General features: G+C 38.2%; 1 protein-coding gene across 3 annotated transcripts in view; it reads left to right on the top strand.

Annotated features, from left to right (window-relative positions):
- Positions 1-18,509, top strand: part of LOC129238002 (GPI inositol-deacylase) — a 70,530-nt gene that overhangs the window by 26,883 nt on the left and 25,138 nt on the right. For 2 of the 3 annotated variants that reach the window (XM_054873027.1, XM_054873029.1), the window contains 6 exons: positions 4,754-4,842; positions 4,901-5,054; positions 6,107-6,245; positions 9,635-9,764; positions 9,830-9,952; positions 14,279-14,475. In XM_054873027.1, the coding sequence (XP_054729002.1) occupies positions 4,754-4,842; positions 4,901-5,054; positions 6,107-6,245; positions 9,635-9,764; positions 9,830-9,952; positions 14,279-14,475 (832 nt within the window). The remainder of the gene's footprint in view (positions 1-4,753; positions 4,843-4,900; positions 5,055-6,106; positions 6,246-9,634; positions 9,765-9,829; positions 9,953-14,278; positions 14,476-18,509) is intronic. The other variant, XM_054873028.1, reaches the window with a different exon arrangement.

The raw sequence follows: 18,509 nt of genomic DNA, 5'->3' as shown, positions 1-18,509 counted from the left end.
TGGTGTCATTTCTTAATGTTGTCATGTCTTTTGACCACCAGGGCGGCCTTTTCTTCCCCTTATACTTAATTATAGGGCAGGCCTTATTTAGCGCAGTTCTACAAACCTCCGTAAGGATTTGTACGTGTTCGTTCAGTGATTCTCTATCTTCAATAGTGATATTTCGGGAATTAGGAAGTCTTTCCTTAAGTTCCCGTTTATATATGTGCCAATTGGTATTTTTCAAGTTCCTGCTGGCAGGCGGGGCCCGTGAGCTGTTTCCCCCAAATTTTATTTCTATATAGCGATGATCGGAGTAAGAGTTTTCGTTCCGAACCCTCCACTGCGTCATCTTTCCGTAGAGGGTGTGACATGCTAGTGTAATATCAAGAACTTCTTGTCTATTGCGCGTAATAAATGTGGGTTCGTTGCGTTTGTTACACACTAAAAGCTTACTACATATAATATAATTAAAGGTAGACTTGCCACGTTCGTTTGTACCCGAGCTCCCCCATACGGTATGGTGGGCATTGACGTCACCTCCTAGAACTAGTTCGCGGTTGTGTGCTTTGCAATCTTCCACAAGATTTCTTATCAGCGGCGACGGCAGTGGACCTGTGTCATCTCCGGCAAAATAAAACGAGGTTAGCCAGATGTTGCTTCCGCTCACTTCCCAGCTAACCGTCGTAGTATCTGCGTTACTGAAATTTTGAATCATAAATATATTAAGATGTGTTTTCGCAATTATGCATGCTCTTTTAGTACCTTCACAATTGGTCTTATATACCTTGTAACCTGATGTCCTCAAGCCGCAGATTTCGAAATTCCGTACCCAGGGTTCCTGGATGAGGTCTACATCCGGCTGATGTTCTGCCAGACGATCAGGAGGGCAAGGCAGGCTTCCTTACAGTGGTGTAGGTTTATCTGAAGAAGATGCATCAGCTGTTAGCGTTATGTCTGGGTCTTCTTTATTTTCGCATAAAAGTTCCCTTTCGGAATACTTACGCTGTTGTACAGAATACTTACTCTCCCGTTCCAAGTATAACCTCCCTAAGCCCATTTCTGAGCGTGAAGAGGCGTATTCTTTTTCGGTGGGATGGTCGTCTTCGCTCATTGGCTCTGTTTCGCTCATGGGGTCTAATTCGCTCATAGGTTTTGTGCTTTCCTTCGTGGTGAGGAACTCTATTGCTTCCGTATCAGTTTTGTAGATGTGAAGCTTTACTTTTACAAAACCGTATCTCAATTGCCCATCGCATTTCGGTAACGGTTCAATTGAGTTTTCAGTCAAGAGCAGGAGAGCCTGCATGGTGGCGCGCTTCTGTTCTTTCGATTCTTCCACGCTGTTCTTGTTGCTTATTGTTTTTACATATCTCCACTCCACACTTTCGTTAGGTCGGCCTCGATCCATTTCCATTGGGCCTTGGGGATCATACCTTCAGAAGGGTTCTCGTCCAGAACTCCTATTATAATGCGGTCGTTTGCAACCTCCGCACATGATTTTCTAGGCGTCACGCCAATTATTTTATGGCTATGTGTATATGTATGCTATTTTCTTTGTTTTCTTTTTTTTTATGTTACTTTCTAGATACAAAACCAATTCTTACGCTACCTTGTGGTTGCATAGTGGATATTCGAGGTTTGTTAAAAAATAAGGTGAATTTTCAAATTCGCGGGCTACGTACATACATTCGACTTCCGATCATTATAATTTTTTTGTTGGTACCTTCCTCTCGAAAATATGTTTACAGTTTTAGCAATATAACATACATACATGGAGATAGGTATGTTTGTTTACACGTAAATGCAATGGTATTAGAAATCGTATCAAAAAACCGTATATATGTATATAATTGGCGCTTACACCCTCTTTGGTGTTTGGGCGAGCATCTCCTCCTCCTATTTGTGGCGTGCGTCTTGATTTTGTTGAATAAATGGCAGTCGATTCATGAATGCCTAATTGCTGAGAACTTCGGGATATCGATGTTGCAACACTTTGTGCTACAGCAGCAATATTCTAAAACGTCCATCCTTGACAAACCAGTTTCTTGAATTTTTTTCTTTAAATTTTGAATTGTCGATTCATTCAGACGATTATTTCCACCAAACAAATCATGAATTTTGCGATATTTTGTTCTTAAAGATCAACCAGTTTCATAATAAGTTTCAATAATTTTAACGCGTTTTTCTATCATGTAAATTCTACTATCTAACAAATGTCAAAGATCAGATAGAAAACAGTACCGTTCAGGAGTTATTCACTAATGACATCTAGGTGCCACTTTTCAAAGACCCTGGTATATAACCATATGGCACATATGTATGGAGTACACATTAGATATATGTTTATAATATTAATTTATCGTTCTGTTACTATTTCTTAGTAGTTAGCAGTCTCGAGAAATTTAAGAGTCGATATTGTTTCACTGTTTTTCGAGTTGTGTGCCAAACTTAAGGCATTGTGTGCTTTATCTTACCCTAGGAAACTCACATTGCAGTTATAAGTGTTGCATTAAATAAGTGTGGTAAAAGCGCAAGTGAGATTTACGAATTGCTGAAGAAAGTTAATATTTCGAGACTGTTTTCCAATCGTCTGAAGTGACAGACAGAAAAAGAATTGGTCGTCCTCGCATGGTTCGAACCAGTGAAGCCATAAAAGCCGTCCGTTCTCTTAGAAAACAGAAAATCATGTCTAATAAGAGATGCTCTCCATATAAAAGCCTTCCGTCGTTCAACTGGTAATCTTTTGACAACGCGCTTGAAGAATTAGAGAAAATGTTCACTGTTGAAGAAGTTTTTAATAAGTAAAACAACCAAATCTGCTAAAATTTCTAAAGACGCACATATTTGCGCCAAGGATTAAGCGTGGCCACCATCCAATCTCCGTAATGGTTTGGTGGAGAGTGTCTGAAAATGGGTTAAGAACGGAGCAAAAGTGTACCAGGAGGATGTCCTAGAAGAATCTTCTAAGACAAAAACCACCCAGCAGGGGCTAAAAAACAATATTCCTGGGCCCATATCCGTAGAAGATTGGCCGTCTGGAAGTCCAGATCTGTCTCCATTGGCCTACAGTTGGTGGTCAGAGTTGGAGAACATGGCCTGTCGAAGATTTCACAGAAATTTGGAGAGTCTCAAACAAACTTTGCTTCAAGTAGGTACGTCAATATTCATGGAAACCGGCTTGTGTAAAAGCAAATGGTGACCATTTCCACTCGTGGACAATCCAGAGAAGCGACGAGAGAACACCTCCTTGCGAAGGGCCTCTGCTCACCTGCCCCACTTTGCTGCGACCGTTCTATCCGCAAGCATTTTAGTCAGGTCGGTTCCGACCCCTATTTTATCCAGAGACCTAGTGATTGCCCCCGGGAGGACATTGTTAAAAGACCTCTTAATGTCAAGGAAGGAGCCCACCGTGAATTCTTTCTGAGAGAGGGACAAGTCGATGTCTTTAACAATAATATGCAAGACTGATTCTAACGATCTGCCTTAACAATATATGTACATGTTGAGCGTACGATAAACGCTCCCGGGGAATTACACACCTTGGTGCAGATCAATCAGCCTCTCAAAGGCTTTTAGTAAGAACGATGAGAGGCCGATGAGCCTGAAATCCTTAGGGGATACTTGTGAGATTTTACCTGCCTTGGGTGTGAAAGTAACTCTCGCAGCCCTCCAAGATCTGGGTATGTAGATCCAATCTATGCAGCTCACGTAGATAGGGAGAAGCCAACGACAAGATACTTCTGCAAATTTCTGCATTTGAGCAGGTATAATGCCATCGGGCCCAGGTGACTTAAAGGGCTTGAAAGAGTCAATCGCCCAAGTCAGGTGGCGCTATGGGCGTGGGAAATGTTTTGCCTACTGTCCCAGCTGAAATTGCTCGATTTTAGGTTTGCCGGAAAATAGGCGTCGAGAAGCAACTTGAGCGACTCCTTGCTGTTCGTAGTCCAGCACCACGCTCCAGACCTCCTCCACCAGAGCTACTGCCGCCCTATACGATTCGCACTACAAAATAATAAACAAAGGAATCACAGTTTAAACACAATTTCCATCAAACACGTAGTGGAAACAGTTGATAATTCTTTGAAACCCAAATCCCGCTTCGTCGAAACGTATTGTGACGCATGTTGGTTGTAGAGAAGAGAAGAAAGGCTTCATTTTTGTTAGAAATATCACGTGGAAAAGATTTTACTTGATATTTATGCATATCTACTTAGACTCTAAGTCTGCCGCCGTAGCCGAATGGGTTGGTGCGCGACTACCATTCGGAATTCACAGAGAACGAGCGTTCGAATCTCGGTGAAACACCAAAAAATAAGAAAAACATTTTTCTAATAGCGGTCGCCCCTCGGCAGGCAATGGCAAACCTCCGAGTGTATTTCTGCCATGAAATAGCTCCTCATAAAAATATTGCCGTTCGGAGTCGGCTTGAAACTGTAGGTGCCTCCATTGTCCATTGTCTCCATTGTCAACATCAAGACGCAAAGGGTGTACGCGCCAATTATATATAATATATATATGTATACTTAGACTCTAAATTGTAGAGCCAGGTAGCACCAGGAAAAAACAACTGTTGGGCAGTTACTGCACCAATCATGATTTGAATCTTGTTTCTTTTCTCTTGCTCTTCGCTTTATTATGTTTTTAGTAATGCTGATTTAGTTTTATTCTTACTCTAATTTATAATGATGATTTATAATTGATACCAAATACATTATTGTTCCAGATATATTTCCATGATTTCATTAAGTTAATTTGTGTTTTTGTTTAATTTCAGAAGTTATATGTTAATGTACTTCACCTGGATCATGGCGACTTCTTGTTTGGATGTTCGGTAAAGTCAACAAGAAATGAAAACATGTTCTGGTAAACAGGTAGTGTTTTTCATATTTATTTTATTAACTAGAGATTATGATTTTTTTAGTAAGGATGGAATTTCGCTTTCTCACCATTTTCAAACATTACCATCGCCTAAAAATCAACTGCGTTCTGTGGCAATACTTGATATTAACAATTTAAGAAATACATATGCCAACTGGAGCCATATTGGTTTATTCGTCCATGCAACTCGGGCGCCGGTAAGAATTTTTATAATTGTGTTTATGAATTATGTACTATATATAACTCAAGTGTGTAGATGAAATCGGAAGTAAAATAAAGATCAGGTGTAAGTCAGGATCACATGATCTAAAGACGGTATTTTACGTACATTCAGCTACCAATGATGTATATATTAATAGCGTTAAAACCATTATGGTACATCACACTGGTATTAAGAACCCGTCGGAACTTCTTAACTTAACTGCTATATATTTGCCCATCTTAATAAGTAGGAATTTTGTCTGCTGAAGTTTCCTTAGCATAATTGTGTAAGTGTTGCATGGATCTCTCACGACGCAATTGGAGATCTTCGTACGCGGTAGGTGGTGATGGTAACGTGTTAATTGCTTGTCTTCCGTTTATGGGTAGCTATCGTCCACTGACTGATGTCTCTGTTTCAAGCGCTATCAGCTAGCAACTTAAGGACGTTGATACGGATCTGTACTTTAATTACGATTGCGGTTGTGTGTGATAAAAGAAGATCAAACTATTGAAATCAGCCCCTAAAATTGTCGGGTTATTTATGATTAGTATTTTGTTGTTTTAATCACATCGATTTTTAATTTAACGGGCAGTCATTAATAAGGTTGAGGTGTGCAGGAAAGTTGCGAGATACCTGTGTATTTTTAGCTAAATGATAAATTCTACTGAAAGGAAGCAATCATATTTATTTTTCTCTGTCACTCATTTTTTTCGATTTGGCTCATTTTCCTTACGTTGAAAATAGTGCTGGGATCTACGCTTTTATCGCACCTCCAACATAAACGCCACACCAAAGTGTAAAGCTTTGAGCTCGGAGCTCAAAGATAAACGCACCCTATTTCTCGAGTCACTACAGTAGTTGCGGAGCTTGTCTATTATTATTATTAATTTTTACACAAATTATTATTACAAATATTACACTTAATTTTTCTTTTTATTATTATTTCAATCATTAATGCGAAACTAACGAATGCGCTCACTTAGTAACTTGAACATTAACTTTTTAAATGCATTTTAATTTTTCAATCACTTTCCTTATATATTGCAGACGTTTTACAGCATAGATATACATAATCCTAAGGAGAGGCAAATTTATCTTAAAGTACCCCGTTGGTCGACTCTTCAAAAAACGAGTTTGGTAAATGAAAGCGTCCAAGGCACATTATATTTCAAAATCTTTATACAAGGTAAATGTTTAAAATATAATTTTTTCGTAACAACAAACATTTCTGTGCAGAAACCAGTATCCGCACTGCATATTGTTTTTTGTATTGCTTTCGTGGTGTTTCTTTTTTTTTTTGTTTTTTTTTTTTTTGTTTTTAACAAATCGAAAAGGATTTTTAAATTTAAACATTGATAACTAATAACATAGAATAACCATCTCGAAAACAACTTATTTTGCATGAGGAGTGCCAGTATTGGCCCCTGTGCTCCAGATTATATATATATATATAATTGGCGCGCACACCCTTTTTGGGTGTTTGGCCGAGCTCCTCCTCATATTTGTGGTGTGCGTCTTCATGTTGTTCCACAAATGGAGGGACCTACGGTTTCAAGCCGACTCCGAACGGCAGATATTTTTATGAGGAGCTTTATTCATGGCAGAAATACACTCGGAGGTTTGCCATTGCTTGCCGAGGGGCGACCGCTATTAGAAAAATGTTTTTCTTAATTTTGGTGTTTCATCGAGATTCGAACCAACGTTCTCTCTGTGAACTCCGAATGGTAATCACGCACCAACCCATTCGACTACGGCGGCCGCCCTGTGCTCCAGATTACCCATACAAAATTTCTCTCGCGAAATCTGAGATTATAAAATAATCCTAGATTATTACCATTCTTTTATACATAAAACCCTGTGCTTTCTGTGTTATAGATAATTATTTTTACGAATGTAGGGAGAAATGTCAAAGTAAAAACTAAAAAGGATTGTTCACATCCCACAAAATAGTTTTCCTACTCTTGACGGATATCCTTCGCTGCGTTGTGTAAGAATTTATTCTGTTGGATTTCCAACGGTTGAGACACCGTTTTCACGTGTTCCAAGTATCAGATTTCCATGCTCCTCAAAGCTTGTTGCTTTATAATTGTAATTTTTTGTCACTAAAAATTGTTAATACAGAACATATGATCTTGATTATGCGATCATTTTCACATGCTTTGATAGAATATAATGTACATATATGGAAATACTGTACCCATAGATAATTATTTTTAAATTCGCTGAAAATTGCATCATAAACTTCAGGAACAAACTTGGATATTGTATATGTAGCAATGGGAAAAAGGCTGAAAAGCGAAAAGTACGAGCTAAACGCTGACATTCCGAGATATCTATTCGAAACTGAATGTCTTGTCTTCAATTTATTTATTTATTAATATCCAACAATATAAGTAAGGTAACAATATACATTTACATTTTAAATCCAAAACTTTTTTTCTAAGATGGATACATTTAAAGTATGAGAGAGAAAAACGTTAATTGTGAGGATACAAAATTTAAGCTAATGGAAAAAGAAGACAAGGGGCAGAAAATGCGAGTTGTACAGGGTGGGCCAAATAAGACCTACTAATGTTAGGCACAAATAACTTTTTTATTTTTTGACATATTTACAGGGTGGGTCATATAGCGTTTGCTTTTTGAACCACCTATATTTTTGAGAATGGTAACACAAATGACATGTCAAATGTGTCCATAATTTACTTAAAGGTTTGGCATTTACGAAAAGGGACGCTATACGCTTGAACAAAATTGGGAAATATTGAAAACCTATTTCCAAAGTGGTCAGTCTTCTACTCAAACTGTGAGAAATTTGAAAAAAAAAATTCCGAAAAAAAGATTTGCCAACAAGACGGTTTGTGGGTCAATTTGTTAATCGTGTTCGTGAAAGTGGATCGTTAATGGATAAGCACATTACTGCTGTAGCCGCAAATGTGCGTGAACATCCAACAACCTCAACTCGTCATCGTTCTCAAGAATTGAACATTTCACGCACTTCTTTGAGGAGAATTTTGCATAAAGACCTCGGTATGAAGGCTTACAAAGTTCAATTGGTGCAAGAACTGAAGCCTAATGACCATCCAATGCGTTTTCGGTTCGTTCAATGAGCAGAAAATCGTTTGACCGAAGATGAGCATTTTTACCGAAAAATCATCTTTTCTGATGAAGCTCATTTTCACATCGGTTTAAGCCCGTTGGACTATTTTTTGTGGGGAGCCGTTAAGGACAAATGCTATGCGAACCATCCAGAGACGATTGATGCTTTAAATTACGAAATCGAAGTTGCCACTCAGGAAATTGGAGCCCAAACAATCGAAAATGTGCTTAAAAATTGGGTTGATCGAATGGCCTACTGTAAAGCCAGTCGTGGCAGTCATTTGAACGATATTATTTTTCATTCATAAATGATAATGTTCAATCTTCAAAATAAAAACAAAAGTTTGAAAAAATATTGATTAGTTTTTTTTTATAGCCGATTCAAAAAGCGAATTTTACATGGCCCACCCTATATTGTTCTCCTTTTGTAGGTTATAATTGAATTGTTGGAAATTTATTATGGAACCCTACAGTACAACACAACGCCTTAAAATTATCGAGTTTTTCTATTCTTGTCAACGATTAGTTGTTTTAACGCAGCGTAAATATCGGCAAATAATGTTTTGATGTCGGACGAAGGGCATTTCCATTTAAATGGTTATGTCAACAAACAAAACTGTAGATTGTGGGGCTCTGAAAATCCAAGGGCAACACACCAACATCAGTTGCACCCATCTAAATGTATGTTATGGCCACTAGAGTCATCGGTCCATATTTCTTCGAAAATGAGGATGAAACGCCAGAATGGCGGAGCGGTATCCTAATTTGTGGTTTCAACAAGATGGAGCAACTCCGCATACTGCTAGGCAAATTATGGGCCTGCTGCGTGAAATTTGTAGCGAACGTCTGATTTCCAAAAATTCAGATTTCCCTTGGCCACCTCGTTCGCCAGATTTTACTGCGCCCGACTTCTTTTTATGGGAATATTTAAAAGACAAAGTGTATCTTAATAAAGCAGAGACTATTAGACAGCTGAAGCAAAATATTCGAGACGAAATACTGAGCCTTATACCAGAAACATTATGTGGTGTAATGGAAAACGGGTTAAAAAGAGCCAATCTTTGTATCGAGAAAAATGGTTGACATTTGTCTGATGTAATATGCCATACTAAATTTCCATAAAATATATTCAATATATAAAAACAATTAACCAAAAGAAATGATTATTGCAAAAGTTATTTGTGTTTAACATTAGTAGGTCTTATTTGGCCCACCCTGTACTTATCAATAGATAAAATGTTTTTGAAGCTCATAATGCAATGTGTTTATAATATTTATCAATTTGTGTTGGAGACTATGTCAAAGACGAATAGCGAAAACAAACAATTGGCGTTGAGATATTGTTGATTTAAATTTAACAGAAAATATGAAGATTACGTTACTCAGAAAGCAAACAAGACTGACTTAAAAGTACATTTTCACTTCTTTATTTAGAAAATAACATTAAAAGTATAAATTTCTTATATTGCAATTGTATAGGTCTGGAAGAAACATATCCAACTATTGAATTGAGAGTAGAGCCATTAACTTGTATGGGTGATCTGAAACCCATTATCATTAAAATGTGCATACCCTGGGCCCCAGGATTTACTAAATATCAAACCCTTCTGTAAGTTATATACTATATAAGCATAATTGTTGTGGTAATTAATTTTAAGCGAATTTTTGAAACAGAGACCCATCAGCTGATTTCTTTTATGTAAATGTTCCTGTCTCCAGCCCGATTGGCTATAATTCATCAAGGAATCCTATTTCATTAGAAATATTTTTGGATTCATCCTGTCGATATCATATAAGGTACGTACAATTTTAACTTTAATTAAGATTGCGACTCTTTAATAAAAAAAATTATATGAAAAAAGGAATGAACTTGGTGAGCGGTATAGCTCAATTAATTAAAGCTTGTACACTGAATATGTGCACTAAGCGATATGGGATACTGAATAAAAATGTTGTCCTTTGTAATAAAATAATCGGATGTTAAATTTGTTTACGTTTCGGAATAAGGGAAGAAAACAAAAGTAAGAATAAGGATTTATTTCAGCCTTCATTGTAAAAATTTACGAGGAAATAGGTATAGGTATAAGGGACAAAACTAATATTAAACCTAAGGTTTTCTTCAAACTATAAACTAATATTTAATAGCTTGTATGCCCTCCGTTATTTATTGTAACCGACTGGTATGTCGTCGAGACATCGAATTCATGAGTGACCGAAGAACACTAAGACAATTTTTGCATATTCCTATTGAATAGCTTTTTTTAAGGTGCAATAGGCTAATAAACTTGCGCCCGGCTTTTTTAAACTTTCTTGCCAATAATGTTCTAGAGGTTCTCTATTGGATTTAGGTCTGGACCAACTGCGGGCTATTCGAGATCAGGAATATTGTTCGACTCGGAAAAACTCCTTTGTTCACTTAGCGCTGTGGATTGGAGCATTGCTGCGTTCACCTTATGCGAAGTTAAACAAATTGGGGTATTGTCAATCGTTGTTGTTGTTGTTGTAGCAGCATAAACATTCCCCATACGTGTACAGGGAATGCTGCTGTAGTGATAGTCCTTGGCCGGATATAAATTCGGGCCGTTCCGGTTACGACGTGGGAACGTGGCTAGCTATCCGTCTTATCTCTGTTACAACTGTTGCCAATTTTAGACTTCGGACCAGTTCTTTTAATTTTTGCATATCCATCAGGATTTTTCAAAGAGTTCTGGATCGTATTTTTATTTAAATTTTTACTTTACGCTATAGTTATAGCTGTAATACTAGCGCGCTTCTCAGTGCATAGTTGTGCTCCTCTTGGCATAGTATCCTAAAAAGTTATTTTCCCTGCATGAAAACTATTTATTTGCTAATGGAAACTACTCAACTTAGTTTAAAGAATCTTTTAAATTGTGAAATGTGTATAAAAATATTACGCAATTGCCACAACAAGAAATGGAATCATAACGAAAGTACTTGTCTCATAGAACTATTTCCTTCAAGAAGTTTCAACCAATGTTCAAACGTAACGGAACTTGAAGCAAAAAACTTATAATTTAATACTACCACTAGTTCGTGTGCACGTTTATATACACTATAAGGAAGTTCAAGAAAATATTATGCAGTTATTTTTATTTTTCCATCACTTCGAATGGTAGTAACGCACGGCTATGTATATATAATATATTTATATGTATTACATATCAGCGGTCTTAAACGCCACAGGGCACCAAACACTGAATTAAGGAAAATTTGTGGAGCTTTAAAAATGAGATATTAAACTGAATTAACCCTTTGAAGCACACATTTTACTTACCAACCGCTTTTATGATTGCATGTAATTTTAAGGGTTTCAGGGGTCGCTGATTACGAATCTGAGGTCAGATTTGAGAAATTCAATATGGCGGATACAAAATGGCGGACCTATTTTTTGAAAAAATTTTTGGAAACTTACCAAATTTGACATTAGGGGGTTTTTGGGGTCGCTGATTACGAACCTTGAGTCAGATTTGAGAAATTCAATATGGCGGATACAAAATGGCGGACATATTTTTTGAAAAATTGTTGGATACTCACCAAGTTTGATATTAGGGAGTTTTTGGTATCCAACAAGTTTTCAAAAAATATGTCCGCCATTTTGTATCCGCCATTTTGAATTTTTCAAATCTGGCCCAAAATTCGTAATCAGCGACCCCAAAAACTCCCTAATATCAAACTTGGTGAGTATCCAACAATTTTTCAAAAAATATGTCCGCCATATTGAATTTCTCAAATCTGACCTCAGATTCGTAATCAGCAATCCCAAAAACCTTATAGTATCATGTCCCATCTTTATACATTATGTACTTTGTTGAAAAATGAATTTTTTCCTGAAAATAGACGATTTTTTCAATTTGTTTATCTGTAATTGTTTATAAATTCACGCAAAACAATTTTCTTAGTTTCAGTTACATTCTTTGATATATAGATTATCATATAAATAAATTTTCTCGGTCCCATTTTCATAAATATCAAATCTGTAGAGAAAAGTTGAGAAAAAAGAAGGTGGGAACCTGGCTTCCCACCATGCTCCTAAGGTTTATATAAAATTATAGCAAAACTAAAACTTAGAACTTGAACACAGTTAAATTTATTCATTTGAACAAAAACATTTCATGTATTTATTATTATTCTGCTTATTCAAAACAAAAGCTGCAGAAGCAGACACAAATGTCGATGCAATTGCTTTTTATGTTTTTGGTAAGAATGAATGCTAATAAAGAATGAATGAAAAAGCTAATAAGCAAAATAACATTGAAAAGTGAAGCAAAAAAAATAATTTGTACTTATATAATAAATATACGTCAGAAAACGCCGTGGTTGTGTAGAAGGCGTTTGCTGAAACTGCAATGGATGAGGTATTAAAACAAAAATTATCTGTTGCCAAAATTTGTGTGCTATACCCTCTTGGCAGAATTGGAACCCTTCGATAACAGCGATCAAATATTGCGTATACACTTCCTTTTATAACGGAATTTTTTCTGTCAAAACAGCTTTTCTCTACGAATAGTAACTGAGAGGGTTTTTTTAAGACTTTTGCGCTAGAATTGCAAAAGTGTTCTATCTCTCCACCTGTCTTATAATTGCCTTGTAAAGAACTTTTAACTGTTATGTATATATGTATGTGTCAAAGGTATAAGTTGCCACTGAAAATGGCAACTACTACTACAACATACATACATATGCATGATTCAATAATAAAAGGTTATGTATTCAGTGACAACTAAACTTGGAACTAGTTGAATTTTTAATAATATTTTTATTTTATTTTTTGTGTATAATCATTTAAAATTTGTTTGCATTTTATGCAAATAAATTTTTTTGATCAAAACTGTGCTGATAAATAAAATGACTTAGGTGAACACTATGGTGAACACTCTATAGAGGAAAACTACTTCTATTGCATTTTATAATCAAAATCACAGCAGGATGCGTTGACGAGGTTATCTGAAAAGTTATGTAATATCAAATATCACAATTTAATAATATTGTAATAATATTGTATATTATTCAATTTATCTACATATATAATTAATATTGTATATTATTCAATTATCTACAATTTATCTACAAGTTGTATATGTTATAATTAAAAACTATTTAAAAACAAAAAGTTGCTTGCCTGTGAAAAAACTACTTTTGGCCATATATAGTATTTAAACAATTGTTTAAACCAAAAGAGCCTTCGGCTTTGAAAAAAAGCTTCACATCTTCATTTAATAGAATATTTCTGCGTGCCCTTAATTTGAGCTATCGGATGATACATATGTACATATATCCGACAGCATTTGTAAAAGGTGGACTCGCTTGGGAAGGGAACCTTTGTTGCAAAAATGGTTGAGCCTTAGGGCCAGCCTGCATAACCTATTGTCGATGCAATATCGCTCCATATCCATTGATGCCTTCTCCCATTATTCTCTAATTTTCTAATTTGCTTTTCTGTGAAAATTCAGCTGACGTTATAGTTCTAATGATTCCACCGCTCGTGCATTGAGCTAACTTTTTCAAGAGTTGCATTCTGGCAATCAGAGTTTGTTCTAAATCAAAATAGATTTTTACGTACTTCAATTTTACAGAACAAAACGGGTATTAATCAGTCTGAGTACAAGCGTCGAGAATCGAGAATGGTGAATCGGGTTTTACAGGCTCATTCCAAATATTTAAAACTTCGATAAGCATTGGAAGAGCATCACTTTAAAGTTTAGCTCTTTTCCAATTAGACCTGGTTCCAAAGTCCATTTCAGAGAAATGAAGCATACATACTTTTCCAACAGGCATCAAGAAGTTGCTGCACGATGCGATCAGTTTTTTCTTTTGAATACTCTGTATGTTTTTGTTTTTATGCATTTCAATGAAATGAGTCGACACTTTTTTATTTTAGTTTGAAAAATGAAATTAAAAAAATAAATAATAATAAAATAAATAAGAAATCTGCATACTCTGTTTTTCCATTTTCGCAAAATAATATGAAATATGGAACACTACAAAAAAATCATATCTGTATCAAATAAGCTGTGAGTGACTGTATATATACATATATATATATATATAACAAATTGCCGATTTCTAATTATAGATAATATCGTTTTTTATTTTATTTTGCAGTTATAAATTTTCCGTTGCCGGTACAATGTCAAAAGTCGTGCAACAGTTTTATCAATGGATACCGTCGCATCTGACAGCTGTCATGCTAATTATACTAAAGAATCAAATATGGCACTTCGGATGCGAATCACACGAATCACGAGGGTTTCAACCTTTCTATGGCTTCTTTCAATATTCTTCGCTATACATTATTACTGGTAAGTGCGACATTTTTGATGCCAATGAAAGTTTGTCAGATGAATGATGTTTATAAAACAGCTTATGGTATATTTGGCGAAAAACAAAAGTATAGTTGGTTGTTCAGTGTTTGACTAAAATTTTTTTGACACCGCTATATATGGAAAGGCCTACAGCCATGAAGTGTTGTGTGGATTGAGCATAATTATACTTATACAAAGAAAGAGGCCAGAAAAAATTATTTTGTAGACGTCTCCAGTAGCTAACAACATCTGATTGCGTTGAAGCATCCTCAGGGTAACAACCAAGCACACGTAAGTAGGGCAAGGTAAGGGAAATATTGGATCTTGGGACGTGTACTGTAGTTACCATTTAAAAGCGCTAAAATTCGGTGTTGAATTTGTGGTGGGTGAGTGGATTTGCCACCAAATACTGTCAGTAACTTAAACGGAATAATGTCGCATCACAAAGTATATAACAAACTGTCGTAGCGCGCGTATGTATTTTCCAACGTTTTCTGGTTTGTTTGTTTGTTTTGTTTGTTAACAGTAATAGAAGCCCTGCCAGTGTATGGCATATCACCGGTCGTCTTCGTCTAGCTCATCTAAAGGTAGGCCCAGGAAACATGCTGTTTCGACGGGTTGGGTCCAGAGGGAGAGAGGTGTTAGACGAGTCGGTTTTAGAGGGGCATGTGAAAAGGTGGTTAGTGTCGTGCGGGGTGCCTTCATATGCCGGACATATGCTTGGTATGTCGGGGTCGATTCCGGATAAGTAGGAGTTTAACCTGCTTCAGTATCCAGAACGTAATTGTGCCAGTGTTACACGTGTCTCGTGGGGCAGCTGGAGCTCTTCATCTGCAATAGGTGGTGGATGGACTCCGATTACGGCATTCACTGGACGGGAGCTTAAGAGGTTGTGACGGTCTCCGGTGAATGTCGTTTATTGACTGTCTAAACACTGTCTGGTCGAGTAAATTTCGGTCAGTTTTGTCTTGGATTTCGTCGGCATAGTTTAAGAGGTGTCTCCCGACGTGCCTGGGAGGCGGCGGTGAAACCTGCGGTAACATCCCAGCAGGAACTGCTTGCTGAGCAGTTTGTTTTGCTGCATTACTGGGAGCATTTGTGTCTCGTTGTGAAGGTGTTGAATAGGAGACATCAGGAGGCAACCGGTCGCTGTCCGAATGGCAGTATTTTGGCATGTCAAGTACCAAGTGCTGCCGGCAAGCGATTTGAGGACCTTGTTGCGATTTTGGACTTTAGTGGCAATTGCGGTTGTGTGCGCTGAGAAGGAGAGCAAACTGTCAAAGGTTGAAGAGTGGGAGTAGAAGGGCTTCAAGTGTCTTCACTACTGGGGAAATGAGAGTTATCGGACGATAAGATTCCCCTTGGCTGGCGGGTTTCCCAGGTGCATCAGCATTAGCGCGTTTAGTCCGTTAGGGCCAATGGCTTTTGATGTTTTGGATTTATTGATGCCCCCCTGAACCTCATCACTGGAGAAAGCAAGTGGCGCACTGTCGTTCGTCAATTTGTGCAGCCTTCTGGTGGCACGACGTTTGGTTCTGTCGGCCGGAGGATGCAGTATAAAAAGTCGGCTAAAGTAGCTCGCGCATCCCTTCGGGTCCGACGAAGTGCAACCGTTGAAGGTGATAGCCACCTTCTCATTGTGTTTCGTCGAGTTTGACAGGGATCTAACGGTGGACCAGAGTTTATTCACCCCCAGAGGTGAGGTTACAGGTCTTCAAGTGCTCAACGCATTTAGTCCGCTTATGTTGATCTACCAGCTGTCGGATCTCCAAATTGAGATCTCGTATGCGAGGATCTCCGGGATCGACCTGGCGCAGCTGGCTGCCTTGGCTGGGAAATGAGGACGAATGTCCTTGAACCTTCCAGCAGGAATGAAGCGGGCCGCAATAGCTGTGAGCACCTTGCGGAATGCGCGTTCGCCTGCGCGCACATCGGTGGGGATGGGAAGAGCGGCGAAGGTGTCTTCAGCGAATTCCGTGAAGCCGGCCCAATTAGCTTTTTTAAAGTTAAAATAGGACCGGTGGTTCGCGGAATCGAAGTCGGCAAATCTGTCAATCGAGACGATAATGGGAAAGTGGTCTGATGCAAGCGATAGCATAGGTCGCCACGTAATGCTATTTATCAGACCTGCGCTAGCTATTGTTAGATCAGGCGAGCTGCTGCAATTGCCCACTACCCTGGTGGGGGCGTCGTCGTTCACTGTGCTGAATGTCGAATGGTTTATTAGCTCTGCCAATTGCTGTTGGGGGAGTTGTGTTGCTCTGATAGGCTCCTTACCGTGGAAGTGTGGGTTGTGGTGGCGGTTGGTGGTGTTGGCCTCTCAGGGGGAGTAGTAGCCGTGGAGGCATCAGGCGCCTGCTGGCGGGAGCAACACGTGGCCACATACCGTGTGGACCACTCCCTATGGGTCTTAAGGCCTGAACAGGTCTTAAGGTGGCTCCACCCGTTGCATTTATTGCACCTAACCGAGGTGGAGTTCGGGTGGCGCCGTTTATGGCAGATGCAGCAATACTTTTGGCTCAGGGATGGATTCAATTCCAGTCCTGAGGAGAATCATTTGGAGCAAGGTTGCTGCAAGGAGTTTCTTCTGTGACGTAAGGGGTGGGTGATATGCTGTTCACTAGACAGATCCATGGGACCTTGCTAGAAGAAAGACCCCACCTTTTCCAAAGACATCTTTGCAATGCCAGAAAGCTGTCAGTGCTTTGGATGTATTTGTTTCAACGTGTGGCTTCCAAAGAAGTTAACCATCGAGGATTACTCCAAGAAATTTGGTTTCTTTGGATAGGTGGATTGTGACTCCTTTTAGCTTAGGCAGAACGAGTTCATCAAGCTTCCTCCTTCTGGTAAAGAGGACAATACCAATTTTGGTGGGGTTTGCCGATGGCCCATTTGCATGGCACCAAGTGTCAACCATATCCAGAGTTTTCTGCACTTTTCTACACATATTCATAACCGAAGGGCCCGTTAACAAACAGGCAACATCGTCTGCATATACTTGTGCGTAGACTCCCGAATCGTTTAAGGTGGTGAGCAGAGGATCGATCGCCATGCACCAGAGCAATAGAGACAGCACACTGCCTTGGGGGCAACCTCTATTAATCCCGGATGGCACTAGCAGATCTTCCTCTGCTCGCACCGTGACGATTCTTTGGGCCAGCATCGAACGAATCCAATTAACTAGCGCCCGGTCTACGCCGTGTCAACTAGCAGAGCTACACATACTGTCAAAAGTGTCATTATCAAACGCCCCCTCTATGTCTAGAAAGTGGATCTCGTAAAAATACATTTATCCACAGCAAAATTTTGCTATGCTAAGTGAACAGCGGTAGCTGGTCTCTGCATTGCTTCTGGTGCTTGTGCTTGTTACTACTCCTGACCGCCAACACTCTATTTTATATTCAGTACCAATGCATAATTTAAATAATCTACTAAAAAGCAAGTTTCAAACATCGATCTTCTTAAAATTTCAAAAAATAAAGAGCATCGAATTCGAAAGAAAAAACCCAAAATGTCAAATGTTCTAATTATTTGAAATAGATGTCGAGCTCCTTTTAAAAAAGGTATCAAATTGACCTAAAACGGAAGCCAGTGATTAAAATGTGCCACAAATAAATTCTCCTGATATTATATTCCAGAAATCGGTTTTTAACAATTGTCACAGTTAGTAAAAATATTTTTATGATCAAAATTTGGAAACTCTGACCCACAGTAAAAATGCTGACGCCTGGGAAATCGAGGAGTATCCTTCTGATTGGTTACAGGGCATACTAATCAAAATATCTCCAACTGATTACAGTAACTGGAGGGAAATTATGCTTAGCTCAACATTGAAAGTCTTCTGCATAGTCTTGCCTAACCGTATAAAAGATAAGGTTGAAAAAACACTCCGGAATGAACAAGCTGGTTGGCGTGCCGCGTATTCATGAATTGACCATATTGTTTCCTTTAAGATTGAACAAAATAATGAAATGCAACAACCTTTCGAAAATACTTATTTTTAATTCTAACATCAAATCGGTGAATCCCTA

The sequence above is a fragment of the Anastrepha obliqua genome, chromosome 2 (genome assembly GCF_027943255.1).
Source record: "Anastrepha obliqua isolate idAnaObli1 chromosome 2, idAnaObli1_1.0, whole genome shotgun sequence".
Lineage (NCBI taxonomy): Eukaryota > Metazoa > Arthropoda > Insecta > Diptera > Tephritidae > Anastrepha > Anastrepha obliqua.
This window is presented reverse-complemented; position numbering and strand designations above follow the sequence as displayed.